Source organism: Periplaneta americana, chromosome 14, assembly GCF_040183065.1.
Source record: "Periplaneta americana isolate PAMFEO1 chromosome 14, P.americana_PAMFEO1_priV1, whole genome shotgun sequence".
Taxonomy (NCBI): Eukaryota; Metazoa; Arthropoda; class Insecta; order Blattodea; family Blattidae; genus Periplaneta; species Periplaneta americana.
This window is the reverse complement of record NC_091130.1, coordinates 72,604,016-72,626,341: the sequence shown is the minus strand read 5'-3', so window position 1 is coordinate 72,626,341 and position 22,326 is coordinate 72,604,016. Positions and strand designations below refer to the sequence as shown.

The 22,326-nt window shown below is 35.7% G+C and overlaps 1 protein-coding gene across 5 annotated transcripts in view; it reads left to right on the top strand.

The window, feature by feature from the left end:
- Dscam2 (Down syndrome cell adhesion molecule 2) overlaps window positions 1-21,895 on the top strand; it is an 828,417-nt gene extending 806,522 nt beyond the window's left edge. For 3 of the 5 annotated variants that reach the window (XM_069845581.1, XM_069845583.1, XM_069845580.1), the window contains exons 28-31: window positions 8,412-8,611; window positions 10,360-10,495; window positions 17,235-17,325; window positions 17,417-21,895. In XM_069845581.1, the coding sequence (XP_069701682.1) occupies window positions 8,412-8,611; window positions 10,360-10,495; window positions 17,235-17,325; window positions 17,417-17,666 (677 nt within the window). In that variant the 3' untranslated portion in view covers window positions 17,667-21,895. The remainder of the gene's footprint in view (window positions 1-8,411; window positions 8,612-10,359; window positions 10,496-17,234; window positions 17,326-17,416) is intronic. The other 2 variants (XM_069845584.1, XM_069845582.1) reach the window with 2 other exon arrangements.
- Window positions 21,896-22,326: the final 431 nt, after the last annotated feature.

Sequence of the window (22,326 nt, the reverse complement as noted above, 5' to 3'; positions counted from 1 at the left end):
ATAAATAATTCTGATGTGTTTTATGCAATTTTATAATATCGACAAATAAATAGTGAACATAATAATATTAAAATTTATTAATTAATTTCATATTTTAGCAAGAAGTAGTGTTTGTAGGCAATTCTGAAAATTACATGTAAATACTAGTATAATGAAGATAAGAAGAAAAGGAGAAGAGACAATAATGGACTGATTTTTATAAAGATCTGGGAGGGGGAAGTTCTAATTTTATTATAAACAATTTTTAAACCAAATTAATCCATACCGTACTGGTTCTTAGGGAGAAAGGAATTGGCCACCGTACTCCACTATCTCCTGGCCTAGTTGCCTCATGAATGATGCCTTATTAGCATCACTTATGAGGTTTCACTTTTCTTCAGACAGTTTTAAAATAAAATACCGTTACTTTTTATGCTTTTAATTTATTGAGCAATTTAATTTCACTTTGATACATAAGTCATCATAAGAAGGCCAGTGATTAATTCCATTGGGGTTATTTCTCGGTTTCAATTCCACCAAACCAAATCAGACCTTTTCGATAGAGCAGTAAAGAAGTCACAAAACTATTTCTTTTTTCGAAAATGAGCTGCAGGGAAAGAGAAAGGTTTGACTTAAATTTGTTACGAAAGAAAGTATAATGGCAGTACAGCGAAACAAATGAAGAAAATTTCTTACTTTATTAGAAATGAACAACATGATTTCATGAACAACATTAGCTTTGAGAAATGAATTTAGCACCATCATGTCAAAGTATAGCCTATCTATATGAGTTTTGTAACTTCTGAGGGCTTGTTGGTTGGTTGGTGTCTAATGCACTGCATTTAGCAATGAAGCCATTAGCAGTCAAGCCTTTCAGTATTTGCTGACAATATTGCCTTCTGAAGACACAGCAGTGCAGACGTGTAGATGTTCCTCATAAATTTTCTTGTTATTGCTGCACAGGACGTATAATGATAATGATAGAATTTTAAGTTTGTTGAAGTGGCATGAGAAGCAGTCATGGCCAGTGGTCATCCCAAAAATGACAACTGCAGTTCTTCTGTTGGTGTGGAGAAGATATTCTTGGTTCTCTAGGAGTGATTTCCATTTTTATACTGCATTGTATCTAAAATTCTGCTCTTGTTAAGAATTTTTCTTGTTTTCCTTATACTTTATGTTGTTTGATTGCACAATAAGGGATGGTCCTATGTTGAGTTTGGAGAATTTCTGAGCTTCTTTTTTGCAAGATAGTCTCATTTATCATTTCCTATGATATTGCAGTGTTATGGTATCCACTGTAGAGTGATCTGTTTACCTATGATCTGAGATGAGGAATGATTTGACAGCATATGCGAAAAAATTGGCTGGAATGCTGTGTCTGAGAACTGGAAAGACTAGTCGATTCCATGCCCACTCGACTGCAAGATGTGATCGAGATGGGAGGAAGATAAACTAAATCTTGAATAGTGGCTTTTTGTTTTGTTTTTTGAACTTTTAATTGTTTGAATTTTCTAAGGCAGACGCCAGTAAGTTTGTTTTGTTTATGCCTCGAAAAATATTTTTTTGAGAATATAATCTTTCTTTCTTTCCATTTGTAGCCATAATGTCATAATAAATAATGATAAAGTAATGGCATAATACATTCATGAACATGATGTTAATTACTGAAACAGTCATAAAAGAGACAGGAGCAATTATTATATATTTTTCTCTTTCTTAAAAAAAACATAAAAAGCACTAGGTTATGTTTGAATGCACGACCTCACGAATACCAGCCCGAAACACTACCTATCATTATGCTACAGGAGGACACTTTAATTATAACTGTAGATATCAGGCAATGTTAGGGTTCCCAGAGATATTGGAAAAAAAAAATTGGACACATGAGTTTTCACTAAGTAAGTTTAGTATGCGCACCCATCAAAATGCCAATCTTTCAAAGTGTGTGTGTAGTAATTACTACACAAACACTTTACTAACTAAGGGTAAGTAACAAATAATAAACAAAATTGCTAGGGAGCATATTTGCATTAAGTTTAGGCTTATTTACGTAAGTCGCCTTCAAATTGTTTTTACTGAGTTATTATAGAAATAGCTACAAAATACACTACTAACGTGACAATATTCTTATAAATCAAATCGCCTTGCAATATTTCTCTGAAGAATTAATTTCACTTAACATTGTTTATTTTGAAGAATCATGTATGAAATCAACACAATACTGACTGAAGAATGATTTTACAACAAGCATTGATTTTACTGTTTTTACAGACAATTTATTTTTCTCATCAGTCCATAGAGCGTTCATGAGAGAAAATAATCTTTCGACACACGCATTTGTTCCAGGGTACACATAATGAACTCCACTACCCTCTTCAAATTTGAGAGTTCTCCTTCAATACTGTTAAAAAGATCCACCCAGGCTTCATCTAAACGTTTGGTATTGCCATCACTCACCTTGAGAAATTAATAACTCACAATAATAAATTGTTTCATAATAGCACATCTACAATACAATGATGAAGTATGATGTTTGTAATTTGTAATGTAGAATAGACATTGTAACTTTTCCATTTTTTCTCAGTTTAGAATTCTAAAATATGGGACAGAAAGCTGTCCCGAAGACTTTTCTCAGGACAACAGGATGCATTAGCGAAAAATGGGATGTCCCGTATTTTATGGGATGATCCCGTATTTTACGGGATGTCTAGAAACCCTAGGCAATGTGGTCGAACAACATGTAACATCGCTTATCTTCGAATTGTAGCAGAGGTACCCAAAGGGAACTTGGTTTCTAGAGAGCGGCCACTTTTTCGTTTAACAGCTGTGCATTCCCCTGTCTTCATTTGGTTTCAGGAAGCCTCAGCAGTTTTTTATATTGTTTGAGGAATTGTAGGGGGACGAAAACAGACGTATTTTCATCATAAATATATGATCTGAAACATACATCAGCTGAAATCAAATTCTCACACCTTTTCGTAATTCCAGTGGCCGAGTCATATTTGTTGTAGTCAAAGCCATGGTTCCTGAAGATTTTTTTCGGTTTCTCCCATTTCCCCCCATCATTCCACCATCTCTTTCTATTTAAAAAATGCAGCATCATTTCCATATCCATTAAAATAGTGCAGCTGAATCTAGTATTGTCACTGGAGTATAGATGGCATCAGTCTGAGAAGTCGTATTATGCCATTCGGGGTGAAAGAGTATTCTAGAGGGACTTCACCAGACCTTGAACCTGCATTGTTGAATCAATAGATGGCACCATGTAGCTGAGTCACGAAATCAACATTTGTACCCCAGAAATCGTTCCCACATAAAGGAGTGGTAAAGCACAATAGGTTTCAGGCAATGGTGCTAGCCTTCAGATCCCTCCTCTGTATAAGGGGGAGAGGAAGTGTGTCAAAATATGGCTTGTTATTATGCCTGCATTGAAATAGCTAGTTGTCATTTTCATGAGCTTTGTGATGAATGAACAGAATGATGAACTTTAAAAATAATGTAGGTACTGAACTTACCATATTAGCTATTAAAATTTGATTTCAACTAATATACAATATTTTGTTATTTTCACCAGCATAACGTCATAATTTGTTTTATAATTCAAAACTTTCACGGTGTACAACGCCGCACGAGATTTTTGGATACTTGCACCATGCCATAGATGTAGAAACATCTGACATTTCGGAGCTACAGATCAGCTCCATTATCAGGGAAGGAGTAAATATCTGTTGAACTGGAGAGTTGCTCTTTGGAAATGGTTCCAACAGAAAAAGAACTTCTTTCTTTGCCTTCGATTTTTTTCAATGATTGATTCAACTTTCAATAATTCTTTAAAATTTCCTCTTTAATCTTCTGGTTCAAAATTGATATCCTACAGATTTATCCAACATTTTCATCTCAACTGCTTCCAGTTTATTTGTCCTTTTGTCTGGAAGTCCAGACTTCACTTCCATACAGCAGATTGCAAAGGGGGAGTATTTTGTTTACTTTTATTTTAGATGATTTTTTTAAACTAGATCAGGTTCTACATTGTCGTTCATTGATCCTACAACCTGTGTGAATTCTGTATTTATTTACAAACATCTTTCCCATTTTTGTTTGATCTTGTTTATTTGTTTATCAATACACCATGACATGATAAAAGGCTTGAAAATGGGAGGAAATTTTTAATCAGTTATTCAACAACGCTGAATCAACTACAACGTTATCTAGCGTTTATGGGTTTGGTGACATCGAAATGGTACAGTATTTGATGGAATGAGGATTCATTGTGGTACTACCTGACATTCGGTTTATAGTATGGGAGAACTTTGAAAAATCCAACTACATCGGTGTCTTGGAGGTGGAAGACTGTAGCAGGTACACTTCATCTCTAAAATTCTGGAATAAGTGAAATTCTTAAGACTTCTTAATAAGGGTGTCCTGTACAAAAATCTGTTATTCTTGGTCAGACTACAAAAAAATGACAGGTGTATATATTTACTATGCTGCGTATTTTTACATAGAACTATGTGTGGGTGCGATCACCTGTTGACAAGTGCATAGCTTTACTATGCTGCATATCTTGTTGTAGAACTGCATGTGGGTACGATCACTTGTTGACAAGTGCATAGCTTTAATATGTCGCATATCTTTATGTAGAACTACAAGTGAGTATGGTCAGCTGTGGAAAAGTGCATAGTTTTACTACGCTACATATCTTTACATAGAACTATGTATGGGTGGTGCCACAAATGAAACTAAAACAATACAAGGAGAATAAGGAGAATACATGGATAACGAGAAGACAAGAAAACAAGGAGAACACATAGAGAACAAAGGGAATAAAATGAAAACAAGGGTAAGATAAGGAGAACTAGGGGAAGACAAGGAGAACAAAGGGAACACAATGAGAACAAGGGGAGACAAAGAGAGAAAAAAGAACACAATGAGAACAAGGGAAGGCAGTAACAAAAAGGGGAAGGTAAAGAAAACAAGGAGGAGGCTGCATTTTTATGAGATGGTCAATTCCCAAGTTATCCCTGCAAAACTAGTGAGGAAAAAGACTTAGGCCGGGTGCATACAGAATCAGATGTGACGCGACACAGTGCGGCAAGATGTGACTTTTGCTTTACAATGCCTCGCGACAGCTTAACACAGTCTGCTCGCGACAACTGATTTGATGGCTGTGTGGGTTTGGAAAACTGGCCTAAGCTAGAAAATGGCGTCAATGAAAGAGGTCTGTCTATATGAGAAATTATATTGTGTTTGGTTATTATTTCCTAAGGATGCCTAACACACCTAAAGGTCTTAAAATTAAAACTACTAATATACTGGACAAACGTCATTTTGTATGTTTATGACTAGTTCACGACTCACAATAAAGAAAAATAATATATTAAATCAATACTGAGTGATAGTATAGAGATAGTATAGAAGTAAGCTGGCTACAAATTATTATTATTTTTCACGTGGTGCTTTCATCTTATTTGCAGTTTCTCACATATTTTTGGACATCAAATTATTATCGTGATATTGTTTCAAAGATTTTACAGAACGTATATTTCCTGTACTAAAACAACTAATTTATCCGCATCAAGCTCCATTATGAATAATGTGCACTACACAACAATATAGTATTTGTAGATAGTGAAAGCGTGCAATGATAGCCACTACTAATGCATGTGCAGTATACTCCAGCTATCAGACAGTCTCCTCACGACGAACTTCAAGCAGTCATTCGATGTTATCTCACCTGAAAGAGATTGTTTGACTCCTGGTGTCAGTTACCTCATAAGGGGAAAGGTGTAGTCATTTATGAAGAATATCCAAGAGCCAATTCATGGGTCAGCACCAAAAAGAATTTGTCGTCTTCGGAATATATTAATGCAATCAAGATGTCCTGCAACCTTACTGCAGTGCGCTCTGTTCCTGGCAGAGCTTTCAGCACGACCCGTTGCCGTCAACCTGGCTGCAACGAGACAGAAACTCTTGGTTATGTGTTGGGCTTTTGTCAGAAAGGAGAATTATTGCGTAACAACAGACATCATAGAGTCCGTGGAGCTATCGCCTATCTTCTTCAGAACAAGGGTTGGGAAGTTCATGAAGAGGTCCACTGCATTTCTGAAGACGACTCTCACAGAAGAGCAGATATAATAGCAATAAACAGGCAACAACAAAAGTCTATTATCATAGATCCAACTATACGCATGGAGAGAGATCTAAACCAAGCTCATCAGGTTGCTCAGGAAAAGAGGGCCATTTATGAACCTTGTATTCCCTACCTTAGTGCCAAGTATAACATCCCTCTCTTCAATTGATTAGTGACAGATTTAGTTTTTGGTGCTCGGACTTCTTTACCAAAATTTACATATAATTTCTTAAAACAATTATCAATATCATCTTTTGAAATTCAAAAAATCATCTCGCAAATTCTTAAAGATTCCCTGCAGATTATACAGTTTCATTTATACCACTCAGAAGGCTTTAATTAAAGATATGCTAATTTTAAATAAAATCTTTTATTTATAAGTATAATTTTATAGTCATCTTCTAAGATTTTATTTTATAATTGATATTATTACCTTTTATTTTTATAACAATATTCATATTTAATTGATTATATTTGTTTGCTATTAATTTCCGGATCCTCGTGGTCATCCTTAATTAACGAGTTATTTCTCTCTCTCTCTCTCTCTCTCTCTCTCTCTCTCTCTTAGTACTGCTACATTAAAATGATTTTATGAGTACTGCTACAATAATTTTGAAGATTCAAGCGAAAGTTTCATCGTTATGAAAATGTTAGGATACAGCTGTCCAATGTTACAGTATTATGAAAGCAATAGCAGTCTTTCTCAAAGTTTGAGAAAATTTAGGGCACTTAGCAATTTAAGGCAAGGCCCATGTTTCGGTCATAATTACGGGAATTTAAACAGAAGTTTTGAGATGCCAGGTTCTGTTGCTGACAAGAAGAAATCTGGAAGACCAAAAGTAATTGATGATGTCACTGCTGCTGAGGTGCTTCAGACAAGTATTGAAATAAGTAGAAATAGTTATTGTGAAATTAGTAGTGTCAATCAAGTGTTTGGGTATCTTCAAATGAATTATAGAACAGTTTTGATACCTCTAAGGAAACATCTTAGTCTGTAGTTACTCATAAAACTAAAACCAATGTTCGCACTCAAAGAAAGTGACAAGCAGAAAAGATATGATTTTGCTTTATTTGTGCTAGCAGAGATTCAACTTAATGATCAATGGCTGGACAAAGGTTTCTGTACCGGTACAGACGAAGCACACTTCTTTCATAATGGTGAAGTTAACACACGTAATAATATAGCAGAATTTGGTCTGTAAATAACTCACAGATTTATAATTCAACATTTGTTAAACACGACCAGGGAGGACATATTTCCAGTGTTTTGTAAAAACCAAATTCCATTGTTGCTGAACACTGATGTTTATTTTTTCTACCTCAAATATTATAATATTTATAATATTTGAAGTTTGAGGTGACTTTTGAATGATATTATACTTCACTTTATAACAGCTTTAATTTATTCTCGCATTTCTCTAATGCTCATTGCACAAATACAAGTTTGGTATTGCGCAATTTCTTTCCTCTATGAAATGAGTTTGGTTTGGATGGCATATCTATTATGAATGATAAAAAGACTTTCACGGTGTTGAACGTGATACGTTTTTATTTGGGTTTTTGTACAGTTTCATGGCTGTAGAACCATATTCTATGTTTTGAAGCTACCTATTGCTCTATCATCAGGAACGGGAAACCTATTTGTTGAATCCATTACCAAGAGCTAATCTGTAGGACTGGACGTCTAATGCAATGCTATAAGCATCCTTCCCAAACAGTTTAGTTAAGTATTAATAAAAGTATGTATAGAGCAAATTTTTTTTGTTTTTTTCGCCACGTCAATGATGTAGAAATATCAAAGCTATCAGCTCCATCATGAAGGAAAGTAAGAAGAAAGAAACCTATGCGTTGGCTCTGTTACCAAGAGCTCTTCTTTTACATTTGACGTCCAGTTGTGGAGAACAGTCTTGGTAAGAGATCCAACTTTTATGTTCTTATGAGTGAGCCCCTACATGACTCCGAAATGTTGGACATTTCTAGAATCCTTTGTGAGCTACAAATGGGCTCTAATGTCTGAAGAATAAACATGTCGTCAACGCATTACATCCTCAGGTGCAGAATAGGGGCTTCATATTCCAGTAGAAATTCATTAGGTATAAGGTTAATAATAATACTAAATCTGCTGATTTAAAATGAGCGAAAGTGAATCATTAAAATGAGAAAATTAATCCCTTTAAAATTTTTCACTTATATTGAGTGTGTACACATGCCTGATAGCATGTAACAGAATCACTGCACACCGCACTGCTCAAAAGGTTAAGTTACTTGCGAAACTGCGAAAATGTAAGGACCCTAATTGCAGGTGTTAAAGAAGCACTGCTCAAGGATGCAGGAACGATTGTGTCAATCACTGATATTCCAGAAACGTCTGAAGACATTTCTCCATACGCAACCTTCCAACTGTCTGGCCCAGGTGGCGACCCCAACAACACTCTGCTCCACAGCTTCATGTACCATGAGCAGGCTATGACGGAAGGGTGTGCCTCACCCCCACCGGCTGGGGTAAGTATCTAATAACCAATGATCATATTATAATGACATTCAATAATTCTGGTCACATCATATTATATTTAGGCAACACGTATATAGAAAGTAACATCTAGAGGAAACGAAAAGGCATTAAGACAGACTTTACAACAAACTATGAGAGAGAAAGCATTATTTCTTTGAAACAAATTGGTATACACGTTAGATGAACATTCAATGTTATACAGAACCTGCAGAATATTACTTTTTAGCCAAAGGAGAAACATTCGGAAGTCCATATTTTTCATAGGAATATGCTAAAAGAGTGACTTAATTCCTTTCACCTTCACTTCTGAAATGGGTTTACAGTCTATACAAATTCCAAAATTTTATGTTTCAGTGTTTCGTTGCTGAATTATAATAATTCACAATACAAATTTGTTTGTAACAGGTACCGGTAATTAAAATTTACAGTATTTGTAACATACTAGTAATTTTCCATAGAATTTCTATTATCAACTCTTTCTACAAAACTATGTTGGTTATCAAAAGAATAAAATCATTTACTTCCATGTTATTGGCGAGCCACATACAAACTTAATTTTGAACAAAATTATGTATTGCAAGAAATACCAATCCCTAATATTATCACATTAATTTAATTTAATGGAAAATAAGTAAGTAGCCCTAAATCCATTATATTTCAATACTTTACTAGAAAGCTTAATCAATTCTGTAAAATTCAATAAATATAAATAGCATATTTCAAACGAACAACATGTTTGTTTACCTATTTTAACACTGAAATTGTCGACCTGGTTGGCGAGTTGGTATAGCTCTGGCCTTCTATGCCCAAGGTTGCGGGTTCGATCCCGGGCCAGGTCGATGGCATTTAAGTGTGCTTAAATGCAACAGGCTCATGTCAGTAGATTTACTGGCATGTAAAAGAACTCCTGCGGGACAAAATTCCGGCACATCCGGCGACGCTGATATAACCTCTGCAGTTGCGAGCGTCGTTAAATAAAACATAACATTTAACATTTAACACTGAAATTAATAGCTGACTCTCTCCTAGAAGAATACGTCATAAGGACAGTGGGACCTATGAAACGAAATGGTAGGACACATTACTGGATACTCGAGACTGTGCGAATGTTAATAATCCAGGATAAGTGTACCAGTTCATGATCTAGCAAAAACCAGTAAAATTTCGATGATTTAATGATATGAAATTGCAAATAATGGATGTGTATTATGTTTTTAATTTTTCAATCAAAAAGCTTAGGAGACAATTATAAATAAATTTAATGTAAATATTTTAGTTAATTTTGACAATGTATTAATTCTGGTAATATGTGCATGATTTGAGAATTGCACGGAGGTCAACATGGTGCAAGATTTTTGGGTAAACCCGTTCAGGCTGATTGCCTGGTTTGGTTTTCTCCAACTGTAAGGCGAATATCAGGTAATGCCATGGTGAATTCCTGGACTCATTTCGCGAAAATACCATCTCGTTATCACCATTCTAGATAACGTCGCAGTTGATACAGCATCGTCAAATGACATTTAAAAAACTCTGAAACGGATGTTTCTGCATCATTGACAAGGTACAAAAACCCAAAAATCTCGCAACACTCTGAAAGTACTGTCTTGATCAGTAAACCATCACCATCACCATCACCACCAACAACAACAACAAAACTGCATATTATACTGTATATACACTACTACAACTGAATGCAACATTTAATTCATGATTGTGCTAACGTTTGCTGTCTTCATAGGTGGTCAAAAGCTCACGGAGAAGAGGCAGCAGAAAGACAGACGTGGACACTGATGATTCTGACTCCGATCCAGAACAGCTCACATCAAGCCGCACTGAATCCTCCAATCAGCTTGATGCGGGCAAAATAAAACACAGTGAGTAAATGTCTGCTGGGCATATCGTTGAACAATGCTCAGGGTACCTATATTGATGAATTCATTTATTGTATTGTTATACAGGTTAGATATTAAGTCCTTATTCTTCTTCTGCTCATTTTTATTTTCTTTTTCTTCCTGCTTTCCTTGGACACATGATAAGAGCCAATTTCACGATATTTTCTGCATATACTGGTATCTGCAGTCAATGTCCAAATATAAGTATAAGGATCTGACAATATCCACTCCATTTAATTCTTGATCATTGCTACTACTTATAGCTTTTAAGGAACCCGGAGGTTCATTGCTGCCCTCACATAAGCCCGTCATCAGTCCTTATTCTGAGCAAGATTAATCCAGTACCTACCATCATATCCCATCTCCCTCAAATCCATTTTATATTATCCTCCCATCTACGTCTCGGTCTCCCCAAAGTTCTTTTTCCCTCCAGCTTCCCAACTAGAACTCTATTTCTGGATTCGCCCATATGTGCTACATGCCCTGCCCATCTCAAATGCTTGGATTTAATATTTCTAATTATGTCAGGTGAAGAATACAATGTGTAACTTTCTCCATTCTCCTGTAACTTCATCCCTCTTAGCCCCACATATTTTCCTAAGCATCTTATTCTCAAACACCCTTAACCTCTGTTACTCTCTCAAAGCGAGAGTCCAAGTTTCACAACCATACAGAACAACCGGTAATATAACTGTTTTATAAATTCTAACTTTCAGCTTTTTTGAGAGCAGACTGGATGACAAAAGCTTCTCAACCAAATAATAGCAGGCATTTCCCATATTTATTCTGCGTTTAATTTCCTCCTGAGTGTCATTTATATTTGTTACTGTTGCTCCAAGATGTTTGAACTTTTCCACCTCTTCGAAGGATAAATCTCCAAATTTTACATTTCTATTTCGTACTATGTTCTGGTCACGAGACATACTCATATACATTATCTTTTCGGGCTGCAAAAGGGTATCTGTCGGATACAGGGGGGAGAGCCATTAATCCTTCCCATTGAAGGCTTTAAGGAACCAACCTGGACAAATACCCAATATCCCATCCCTACCTTCCCGTGGTGCAGCTGTTAGTAAGCATAATTTTACGAGCTGAACTAAAGGGAGGGGCTACTCATTCATTAGCACTGGTCAGCTTGATGAGTTATTGACTGAACTTGGTATAATTTTCCTCTATCCAATACCTAATTCCCTCTTTACCCTTTCTTATCCAGTCCTCTGACTGAACTCTTACTTTCTTCGACCCCGACGGCATTAGAGCATTCGAGGCCAAGGGGTTCATTTCCCTTTCCTTCCTCCTCTTTCTACTTTTCTGTTCCTAGTGCTGACCTGTTATGACAATAAAATCGCCCTCCAGTGGCTTAAGGAGGGAAAGCTGGTGATCAACAAGATCTCCCAGCTAGGTCCAATGGACCCGTCCACCAACAGCAGGTGTGGTCCTCCAGACATTCTGGGGGTTGTGTGTGAATGAAGTAGCCACCAAAACGTTAAAATATGGTGTTCACTTAAATCGGCTACAACTTGCCATTTAACCACTCCAATATGAAATGAGTACCATTAAGGTAAAATTATCCGAAGATAAAATAGTCCCCCAATCGGGTCTCCGGGCGGGGACTACTTTAATGGTACGGAATCAACTAAACATCTTACAATGGAATGCTGGCGGTATAACATCAGCCAAGAAGACTGAACTAGCCAATATACTCTCAGATAATAATATAGATATCTTCCTTATTCAAGAAGCAAACCTTAATGCTGACCAATTAAAATATTTTAATTTTAAAGGTTTTAATATGAAACTGTTACCCAAAGGTAGACAGATCAGTAGTGGAATTCTCGCAGGTACATCAAAGAAATTAATTACAAATTTTCAAATCATAAAAGAAATGGATAATCAAGACAAATTAGAACTAATAAAAAATTGAAGTATAGAAAAATCAACAACATTTCAAAATCTACAGTGCCTATAACCCACCTAATAATCCCCTTGATCTAACTTTGTTTGATATACAAACTAAAACTATCATAATTGCTGACTTTAACGCCCACCCCCAACTTTGGGGCTACAATAATGTAAACCAACCTGGAAAAATGATCATGGACCTTCTAAATACTACAACCGCAGAACTTGTCTACAGAAAAGAAGATCCCCCTACTTTCATTCATTATTCTGGTTCTGGTACAAATCCAGACTTATTACTAGTAACATCAGATACCCATCACGAAACCAAGAAAAAAATAATTTAAGACCCTGGATCTGGCCATAGAGTCATCATTGCTTCTATCCATCTCCACCAAAACCGAAGACAGGAACCCTACAATAACAAAACAACATGGAACTTTAAGAAAGCGAATTGGAAACTATTTACAACAGAACTCGACAAACACCTCAAGGTCAACACACCACTAATGGAAAATACAAACTCAGATAGATTGAACAAATATTTCTGTGAATTTCTTCTTAAAATTGCAAAAAAGCACATTCCACGAGGCAAACCAAAAAAACACACCCCATTCTGGACAGAAAACCTGAATTTATTGAAACAAGATAGAGATAAAGCAAGAACCAAAGCAGAACATAGCAAAACACCAGAAGATACTCAAGATTGGAGGAAGAAGACTGCCATTCTTAAAAAAACAATCATAACAGCGAAAAAGAACAGTTTTAATAAATTTATTGAAAATATTAATTACAGAACTGATAGCGCTAAAACATATAACTTTCTGAAGAATATTTCCAATACACAGGAAAATACTAGCCAACCTATTATTCATAATAACAAAACACTAACAGATAGTAGAGATATAGCAAACGCATTTAATAAACACTACTCAAACTCTCACAGATTACATCCCAATATAAAAAAAAACTGACAAATTTATCAAAAGAGAATTACATAAAAATAATAAAAACAATATTACTAGTACAAAACCTGAAATATTTCATCAAAATTTTACTTCCAAAGAATTAACTCTAGCTATACAAAATTTAAAAACCAAGAAATCTCGTGGCCCCTATAACATTCATTCCGAATTTTTGAAACATCTGGGGGAAAAAGCCAAGTCTGTACTTTTATCCATTTTCAATTTATCATGGAATACCTCAATTCCTGCAGCTTGGAAAAAAGCAATCATTGTACCAATTCACAAAAAAGGGAAACCTGCTCATGATTTATTTTATTTTATTGAGTTATTTTACGACGCTGTATCAACATCTAGGTTATTTAGCATCTGAATGAAATGAAGGTGATAATGCCTGTGAAATGAGTCCGGGGTCCAGCACCGAAAGTTACCCAGCATTTGCTCGTATTGGGTTGAGAGAAAACCCCGGAAAAAACCTCAACCAGGTAACTTGTCCCGACTGGGATTCGAACCCAGGCCACCTGATTTCGCGACCAGACGCGCTGACCATTACTACACAGGTGTGGACCCTGCTCATGATGTTAATAGTTATCGACCAATAGCACTATTAAGCATGATAGCAAAAACCATGGAGTCCATGATCTCCAACAGATTAACTTGGTATTTAGAATCCCAAAATATTTTATCACCAAGACAAGCCGGTTTTCGACAACTACACTCTACCAATGAACAAGTCATATGCCTCGGCCAAGAAATAAAAGACAGTTTTAACAAGAAAGAAGATACCTTGGCAATATTTATTGACTTTCATTTAGCATATGACTCTGTTTGGAGAAATAAATTATTACTAAAACTCCAGAAATTAGGTATCTCCAGCAATATGTTCAGATGGATATCAGAATTCCTTAGTCAAAGATTCATTGCCACTAAATTCAATAACTCACTTTCTAGTTACAGACAAACATATCGAGGTCTACCTCAAGGCGCTGTCCTCAGCACAACTTTATTCAATATGTATATAAATGACTTACCCTCCCTATTAGAGGAATCAAACATGAAAACAGCACTATTTGCAGATGATATGGTTTTGTGGACTTCCGGATCTTACAGACATAGAGACAAAATTCAAAATTCTGCTCTTAAAGCTCTAAATCAACTACATGAATGGAATACATCAATTTTGATGACACTCAATTTAAGCAAAAGTAACTACCAAATATTTTCACTCGGTAAAAAAGAAAGAGAATTCAATATCCAATACAATGGCCAACACCTTCCTAGGACTTATGAATCCAAATATCTTGGAGTTATTTTCGATAGTAAGTTAACATGGAGCAACCATTTGAAATACATTTCTGAAAAAGCTCGTAAAAGATTCTCCCTTCTAAAAAGACTAGCAGAAAGAAATGGGAATGCTCTACGAATACTTTGAACACTACATACAAAATGTTTATACAGCCAGTGCTGACATACTGCGGAGAAATTTTAATTACTTCACCTTTCATAAACGAAATAGAATATGTTCAAAACCAAGCTCTCAGACTCATTACTGGTGGAATCAAAACAACTCTAATAGATTCTATGAGATTCCTCACTAATATTAACAGCATCAAAATGACAATAGAAGAAAAAGCACTGATTCAATATGAAAAACTTATTAGATTACCAGGAAACAATTGGCATTCATACAGTCCTCTCTGTAGATAAAAACTCAAAAAAGTTTCATATCCATTGTTCAAGAATTAAAACAGAAAATCAATATCCCGAATTTAAAAGAAAACTTACAAATTAAACCAAACCTTTTAACTCTACTAAATATAGAATATAATCAAAATTTAACAGAAGAAATACTGAAATCAGAAATAAACACTGAAATACTGAAACAATTGTCTTTAGAGACAATTAATATTAGGTACCCTCCACAAAACTGGCTTCATTTATACATCGACGGATCCTTGATCTCCAGAGAACAAGGTGCCGGTGCAGGTGTTACGTGCTGTCTCTTCTCACTTTATAGATCTCTTGGATATGGAACAACAAGTTTTGATGGTGAAATCATTGCAATAAGTGAAAGTCTCAGGAATCTTCTATGCCACATCAATAAATTTAGAAATGCAGTTATATTGTCAGATTCTAAAGCAGCTATTCTATCAATGGTCTCTAAACACACACCTTCATCTCAAACAGCAGAAATAACTAAAATGCTCTCTCAATTAATATCACTCAATAAAAGAATTGTATTCCAATGGATACCATCCCATTGTAGAATCCTGGGAAACGAGAATGCGGATGCTTTAGCAAAGAAGGGCAGCACTGCTACTTGCAGACTTGTTACTAAATCTACATATTACTCTGTGAAGAGATTTATTAAATATACATACTTAGACTTCAACAAACAAAATTTGATAACTCAATCCCAAGGGAAAAAATGGAACTCTCTGCATCAAAATCCACAGTTAATTCCCGATTTACCACGAAAATCGTCTGTAGCTGCATTTAGATTGGCAACAGGCAATGATTGTTTGGCCAAACACCTGCATAGAATTGGAATATATCAGTCCCCTAACTGTCCATTGTGCAACTCAAACCAAGAAATGGATTCGGAACACCTGAAAATCTGTGCTTCAGTGGCTGGTCATGATAATATCTTTGATAAATATTGGAGTGCAAGAGGTCAAATGACTTTATTGTCAAACGCCTGGCATTAGAAAACAACAACAACTTTATCTTTTCGAGATTTACTTCCAAACCTATCTCTTTACTTGCTTCAAGTAAAATTCCCGTGTTTTCTATAATAGTTTTTGGATTTTCTCGTAGCATATTCACGTCATCCGCATAAACAAGTAGCTGATGTAATCCATTTAATTCCAAACCCTGTCTGTTATTCTGGACTTTCCTAATGGCATATTCTAGAGCAACATTAAAAAGTAAAGGTGCTAATGCATCTCCTTGCTTTAGCCCGCAGTGATCATCGCTACCACAGGATTGAAAATTAATTCATTGGCTCTTCTTTGAAATGAAACTAGGAAAGTGATTCCTCATTGCTGTGATACAGGAAGAATAAATCTATCTTTGCAGCAATTTCATCATTGAGCACTGTCACTGCAAATGGGAATTTTATCTCTTGCTGCTACGGAGTCTTGTGGATTTTGGTTCCTTGAATCTGTAACATTGGAAATTTGACTTATTGTGGCTACTGATTTAAAAACAAATCCTTTGCTGTTATGAAACTAGGAATTTGCATCTTATTATGCAGCAAGTTGCTGTTCATCTCCTAAAATCATCTGTGTAGTGCATCTTGAATTTTCAGACTTCTAGTTTCCATGTTCTTTATCATTTTTTCCCTCCATGTTTTTTTCTTTTTGACTTTGTCTTCCTCTTTTCTCTGGTGGTTTCAGTTCATATATTTTTTTGCTGCAATATATATGATAAATTACCTTTTACTGCTATGAAATTGGAAATCTGAATCTTTGTTGCTGTGAAGATAGGAAGTTGGTTCCTTGTTGTTACTAAAATTTGAATTTTATTCTCTGCTGCTATAGATATGAGACATATTGGTATGAAACTGCGAATTTGATTCTTTGTTGCTATAAAATTGGATAATTGGTTCCTCACTGTTGCCAAATTTGGAATTTAAACTTTTTGTTGCTGTGGAAATGAGAAATAGATTCTTTGTTTCTATGGAAATGAAAAATAGGTTATTATCTAGCTATAAATTTGAATCTCAGTTGCTATGGAAATGTAAAATTAATTTCATTGTGTCAAGAAACTGGGAAAATGATTAATTGCCATGAAGTTGAAAATGTATCAACTTCTACTATATTAAGACATCACCATTATCCTACATGGCCTTGTTTCAGACTTCATCTATCATGGAGCACAATCAAGTACGTCATCGGATATATCGCCAATGTCAGAACAGAAATCTCTTCCCAGGAGGGGAAGATCAAGGTAAGGTTGCACTTTAGTATGCATCATCACAGAGACACTTTCAAGACGGCTAACCCGTGGAGGATGATCCCTCGTCTGTTTACTCCCAAAGCAGTTGCAGATGGCTCGTGCCAAGCCGAGCGTCCCTGCGCACTCTGCTGCCGCCCCTCACTGTGGCAGAGACGACTTTCGGAGTGCGGCAACAGCAATCAGAGTCTGGCGAAACGCCCGACCGACCAGAGCTCAGCGAGGCAGAGTGCGACATCGACACACTGAAGAAATTAAAGCTAGGCCTGCGATCCTCCCTCTGGTCCCGGCCGACCACTCACAACAACCAGTCCGACTATTCCATAGCCGTCTAATCAGTGATGGCTGAGAGTCACTGCTGACAGGCTTGGATATCACTTTCGGTAACAAAATCATTGCTAATTTACTTGGGCAAATTCAGACATCCTTCATGACAATTAAGGAATTACTTAAATAAAATTTGTTTCTTGGTCCTTCAGCTTTATTCAGTTCACCAGATGGATGAACTCTGTGTTCTGAAAATGATCTAAATCACTTCACAACTACCAAGGAAAAGTTGTCACATTGATATCACAGATTTGTTTGGGTATAGCTTTGGTGATTACGTTATTTTTTTTTACGACACTGTATCAACATCTCAGGTTATTTAGCGTCTGAATGAGATGAAGGTGATAATGCCGGTGAAATGAGTCTGGGGTCCAGCACCGAAAGTTACCTAGCATTTGCTCGTATTGGGTTGAGAGAAAACTCCGGAAAAAACAACCAGGCTTTGGTGATAATACACAAAAAAGATAAATGTACCATGGCTTCCTTTCCTATAGGCATTGATTCTCCCAAAATACGATAAATTTAAGTCATTTTTTCGGATTTTGGCACTTTCTTTAATCCACAATCTTGAGATGTTCTTTGGGTAATAGTATTTAATAAACAAAGGGACAATTGCCTCGGTGTTTTCGCTAATAAGTAAATAAATAATTATTTTAAAATAATGATTTCACTGTAGTAGAAAATCTTTTGTTACGCACTATACTATGTATAAAATAGAGAGTTGTAATACTGGATTGTCACAATATGATAATTTGAGTAGTCTAGTTTTTTCTTCAATACATGATATGTATTGGAAACATCTATAATACTTCCTCGGCTATGGCTTCATTGCCATGATACCACAGCATTGGCTACCAACCAACCAACCAACCATAATACTTCCAAAAAACTTTAGGTTTATATGGTTCTGTTTCACTTACTATACTTTACTAAATACAGCAATGTGAAACTTTCTTTATGATTATATAGGTACCTACGCAGAATGTACTGTTTCAAAGCCCGATTAGAATTCTGAATAATTTGCTCTAACAAAAGTGTCAAACATTATGAGTGATTCATATATCCCTCACGTATTACCCCAAAACAATAAAACCTGCTATGGTAGGCTTATATCACAATTATAAAAGCATTGCTAGCACCAGAGGCCTATTACAACTATAGCAAAGCAGACAGTAATGCATATACCACAGACTCTAGTATACTAAAAAGCTTGTATATTTAATTTTTTACGGGAAAGTAGCATCTGTGAGAGAGAGAGAGTCAAGACACATATTCTCTGATTTTCGATGTATAAAAAAAAAAAACAAGTCAATAGCTTGTTCTTCCAGCAGCTCAGATCTTCTCTTTCTTAAAACTCACCTTCAACCCCCAGAGTTGACTAAAGTACTTCTACAGCTTAAGATTGGAGGTGAGAATTTTTTTCCAGGTGTTTCCCCTCAACTTAAAAAATGTAATTTCACCAACATTCTCCATTTTACCGTAATGTTGCCTCAGTTCACGTCATTAATTTCATAACATGTGGTCTGGAATGTTATAAAAACTTCAGTGATGGGTGAAGATGGCTAGACATTTATGGGTAGGCCTATACTTCTGAGAGTAATTTTCACTACCATGGACCAGTGAATAATGTCAGGGATGCCTAGATCAAGATTCAATCCTGAGTTGGGCTGGTGGTATTTAATCTGGTGACTTCTAGGGAAGCAAAAAGAATACCCACTGAAGTTTATATTTGACACAAATAAGACTTTGTTAACGAGAACAGAAAATATAATGGAGAGGTGGAGAAGGTACTTCCAAGAACTACTGAGAACCAATAATCCTCGGATATCTTAGGGGAAGAAATAGAGAATGAAGTAAACGAAGAAGAAACAATAGATCAAGATAAGAGGCAAGATCAGGAAATTACAGTAGAAGTACGGAAAGCAACTGGCATGACAGCATTACTCCCGAGATGATTAGATATATGGGAGAAAAGGGAGAGGATATCCTTTTGAAGATATTAAATTTAATATGGAAAGAGATCGCAAACAATGGCGAGCTCTTTGCAAAACTTCGACACCATAAGATAGAAGAGGATCGGAATACGTAAGTAAGACTTCTAGGGAACTCAAATTATCTACAGACACTAGATAAATCGATTAAAATACCATTTCAGGTCGTTTATCTCAATCCAAAATACCCAGTGCCACATCTATCAAAATATTTTAGTTCAAGGAATTTTTCCAGTATTTTTTTCCTCAAAATGTATGTCCCCAATGTCTTAACCACTGTTTACCTCAAACACATTATTCCCAAGTACCAGTACATGAAACATTGCTGAAGTTTACCTAGGTATTGAAATATTATTACAAATTAAAATTATATCCAATTGTTTTAAAATAAAACAAAATTCTCAGTTCTTACAATCTGAGCTGGAGGAAGTTTACGCTGATTGACAACTACATGTTTCAGTTTGTTGATTACCATTTGAAGCCTATAAATCATCTTGACTGGGTGCATGATAATACATGATGAATAGTCTGTCCTATAGATTGTGTAATAGTAATTGTCATATATTCTCATTTAAGTGCGAAATACCAATAAACTTTATCATTTTTATTATCCCTTCTGCAAAATGTATATCCATTTATCCATTAAATATATTTTCTCTTCTCGAGAACTTACAGCAACTTGGGGATTTAGAACCATTTCTACAAAAACCATGAATACAATATAACTGCAACAAAATTACTCATTTTGTCATGGAAATGAACATAAATATCTGGTATTGTTGGAAAAAGTGATTTGGAATATTTTCTTGGAAAAATGTTTTTGGAGAAAAATGACTGGAAAAACTGCCCAACAAAATTAAAATGTGCATATAAATGTCAAGACGAAGACCATGGTTATTGGAAGAATACTGAAGAAGATAAACGTACGAATTCAAAATGAGGCAGTAGAATACGTGAACAGCTTCAAATACTAGGGGTGTACTATAAGATGTACAGCAGTAAAATCAGCTGCTGTCAGGAATGAAAAGGATAGCAATGGCAATGGAAGCTTTTAATAGGAAAAGGAGCATCTTCTGCTGACCTCTGGAAAAAGAACTAAGGAAGAGACCAGTGAAGTGCTTTGTGTGGAGTGTGGTGTTATATGGGGCAGAAACATGGAAGTGAAGACAAACGATTGGAAGCATTCGAAATGTGGACACAGGAACGAATGTGGAGCATATGAAATGGACAGACAATATAAGAAATAAAGCTGTGCTACAAGGGGTGGGTGAAGAAAGAATAATGCTGAAACTGATCAGGAAGAGAAAAAGCAATTGGCTGGGTCACTGGCTAAGAAGAAACTGCCTACTGAAGGATGCACTGAAAGGAATGGTGAACGGGGAAAAAGTTCGAGTCAAAGGAAGATATCGGATGATAGGCAGCATTAAGATATGCAGAGATTAAGAGGAAGGCGGAAAATAGGAAAGAGTGGAGAATGCTCGGTTTGCAGTGAAGTTAATTCTGCACTCTGCAATCTTCCTGCCAGTTGTCCAATTTGGCCGTGATACTCTCTTTAGACTTGGAGGGAAGAACTATTATAATGTCGTAATGAGCCATTGACTGGAATAAACCATAATTGGAAGGTGCATTGCCTGAGCTATATGCTGGATGCAATAAAATATCAATGCATTCCAATTCTTAAATCTTGGCTCGTGTCAAACATGATTGATAGACTCGAGCATTGGCTGGTGAATAACTCGTTTTTGGTTGACTGACAAGATGGATGGTGATTATGCAAAACACAATTGTGTGCCCACTGCCCAAAAAGTGTGTTATAACAAAAGAAAATCGTATTACTTAGGCGACAGAGAAGCACATTCAAATCATAATAAATTCCTTTATAAACTTTAGGAATACCAGTATATCAGAAATCAAATGTTCAATATAAAAACTGTAAGAGTATGCCTTTGATTTTTATTTTATGTAATACCTCTGAATGTCCCACCCCATAGCATTATGGTCTAAGGCAATGAAAAAATGGCCCAGGATTCTTAAATAATCACAATCTTGTTCTCTTCTTTGTTTACGTTAAACTGTATTCTAAACAGTACCGCTGTATGTCTCATTGGCTGGAAAACCTTTAAAATATAAACTTTAATTTTTAGACGTTAGAAGAGAGTAAATGAATGAAAAACGAATTCTGAGGTCCTCATTTGTTGTGGACACAACTTATAAAATACTGAAAACATTGTGTTTTTTTTTTTTTTTTGCGCTGGGCATGTGATACAGGTTTTCTATATAATTTGAGCCTCCTGAATACGAATATGACAATAAAAAACAGTGGTTGGTTAAGATTTTTGAGAAATTTTCGAATTTATATCCATTTAAAATACTGCTTTATATAATGAAAATACGGTTAAATATTCACTGTTCAGAAGATTACAGCTTTCCTTTTCTGCATTTTCCTTTATACTGGGTATCAGGTACATCACGAGCTAAAGTCCAACAATAGTCTGCTAGCATATTCGTACTCTACTGTCCTTGGTATCTTTTTTCCATAGTTGAAATTTCTATATGAAAGTGCTCATCATGCTCATCACTGAAATCGCCACAATTTTCGGGGGAAAAAGTCAAATGGGAGTGAAGGAAGTGAATTTTCAGGGACATGTTACAACCCAGTTTCATATGTCAACAGTAA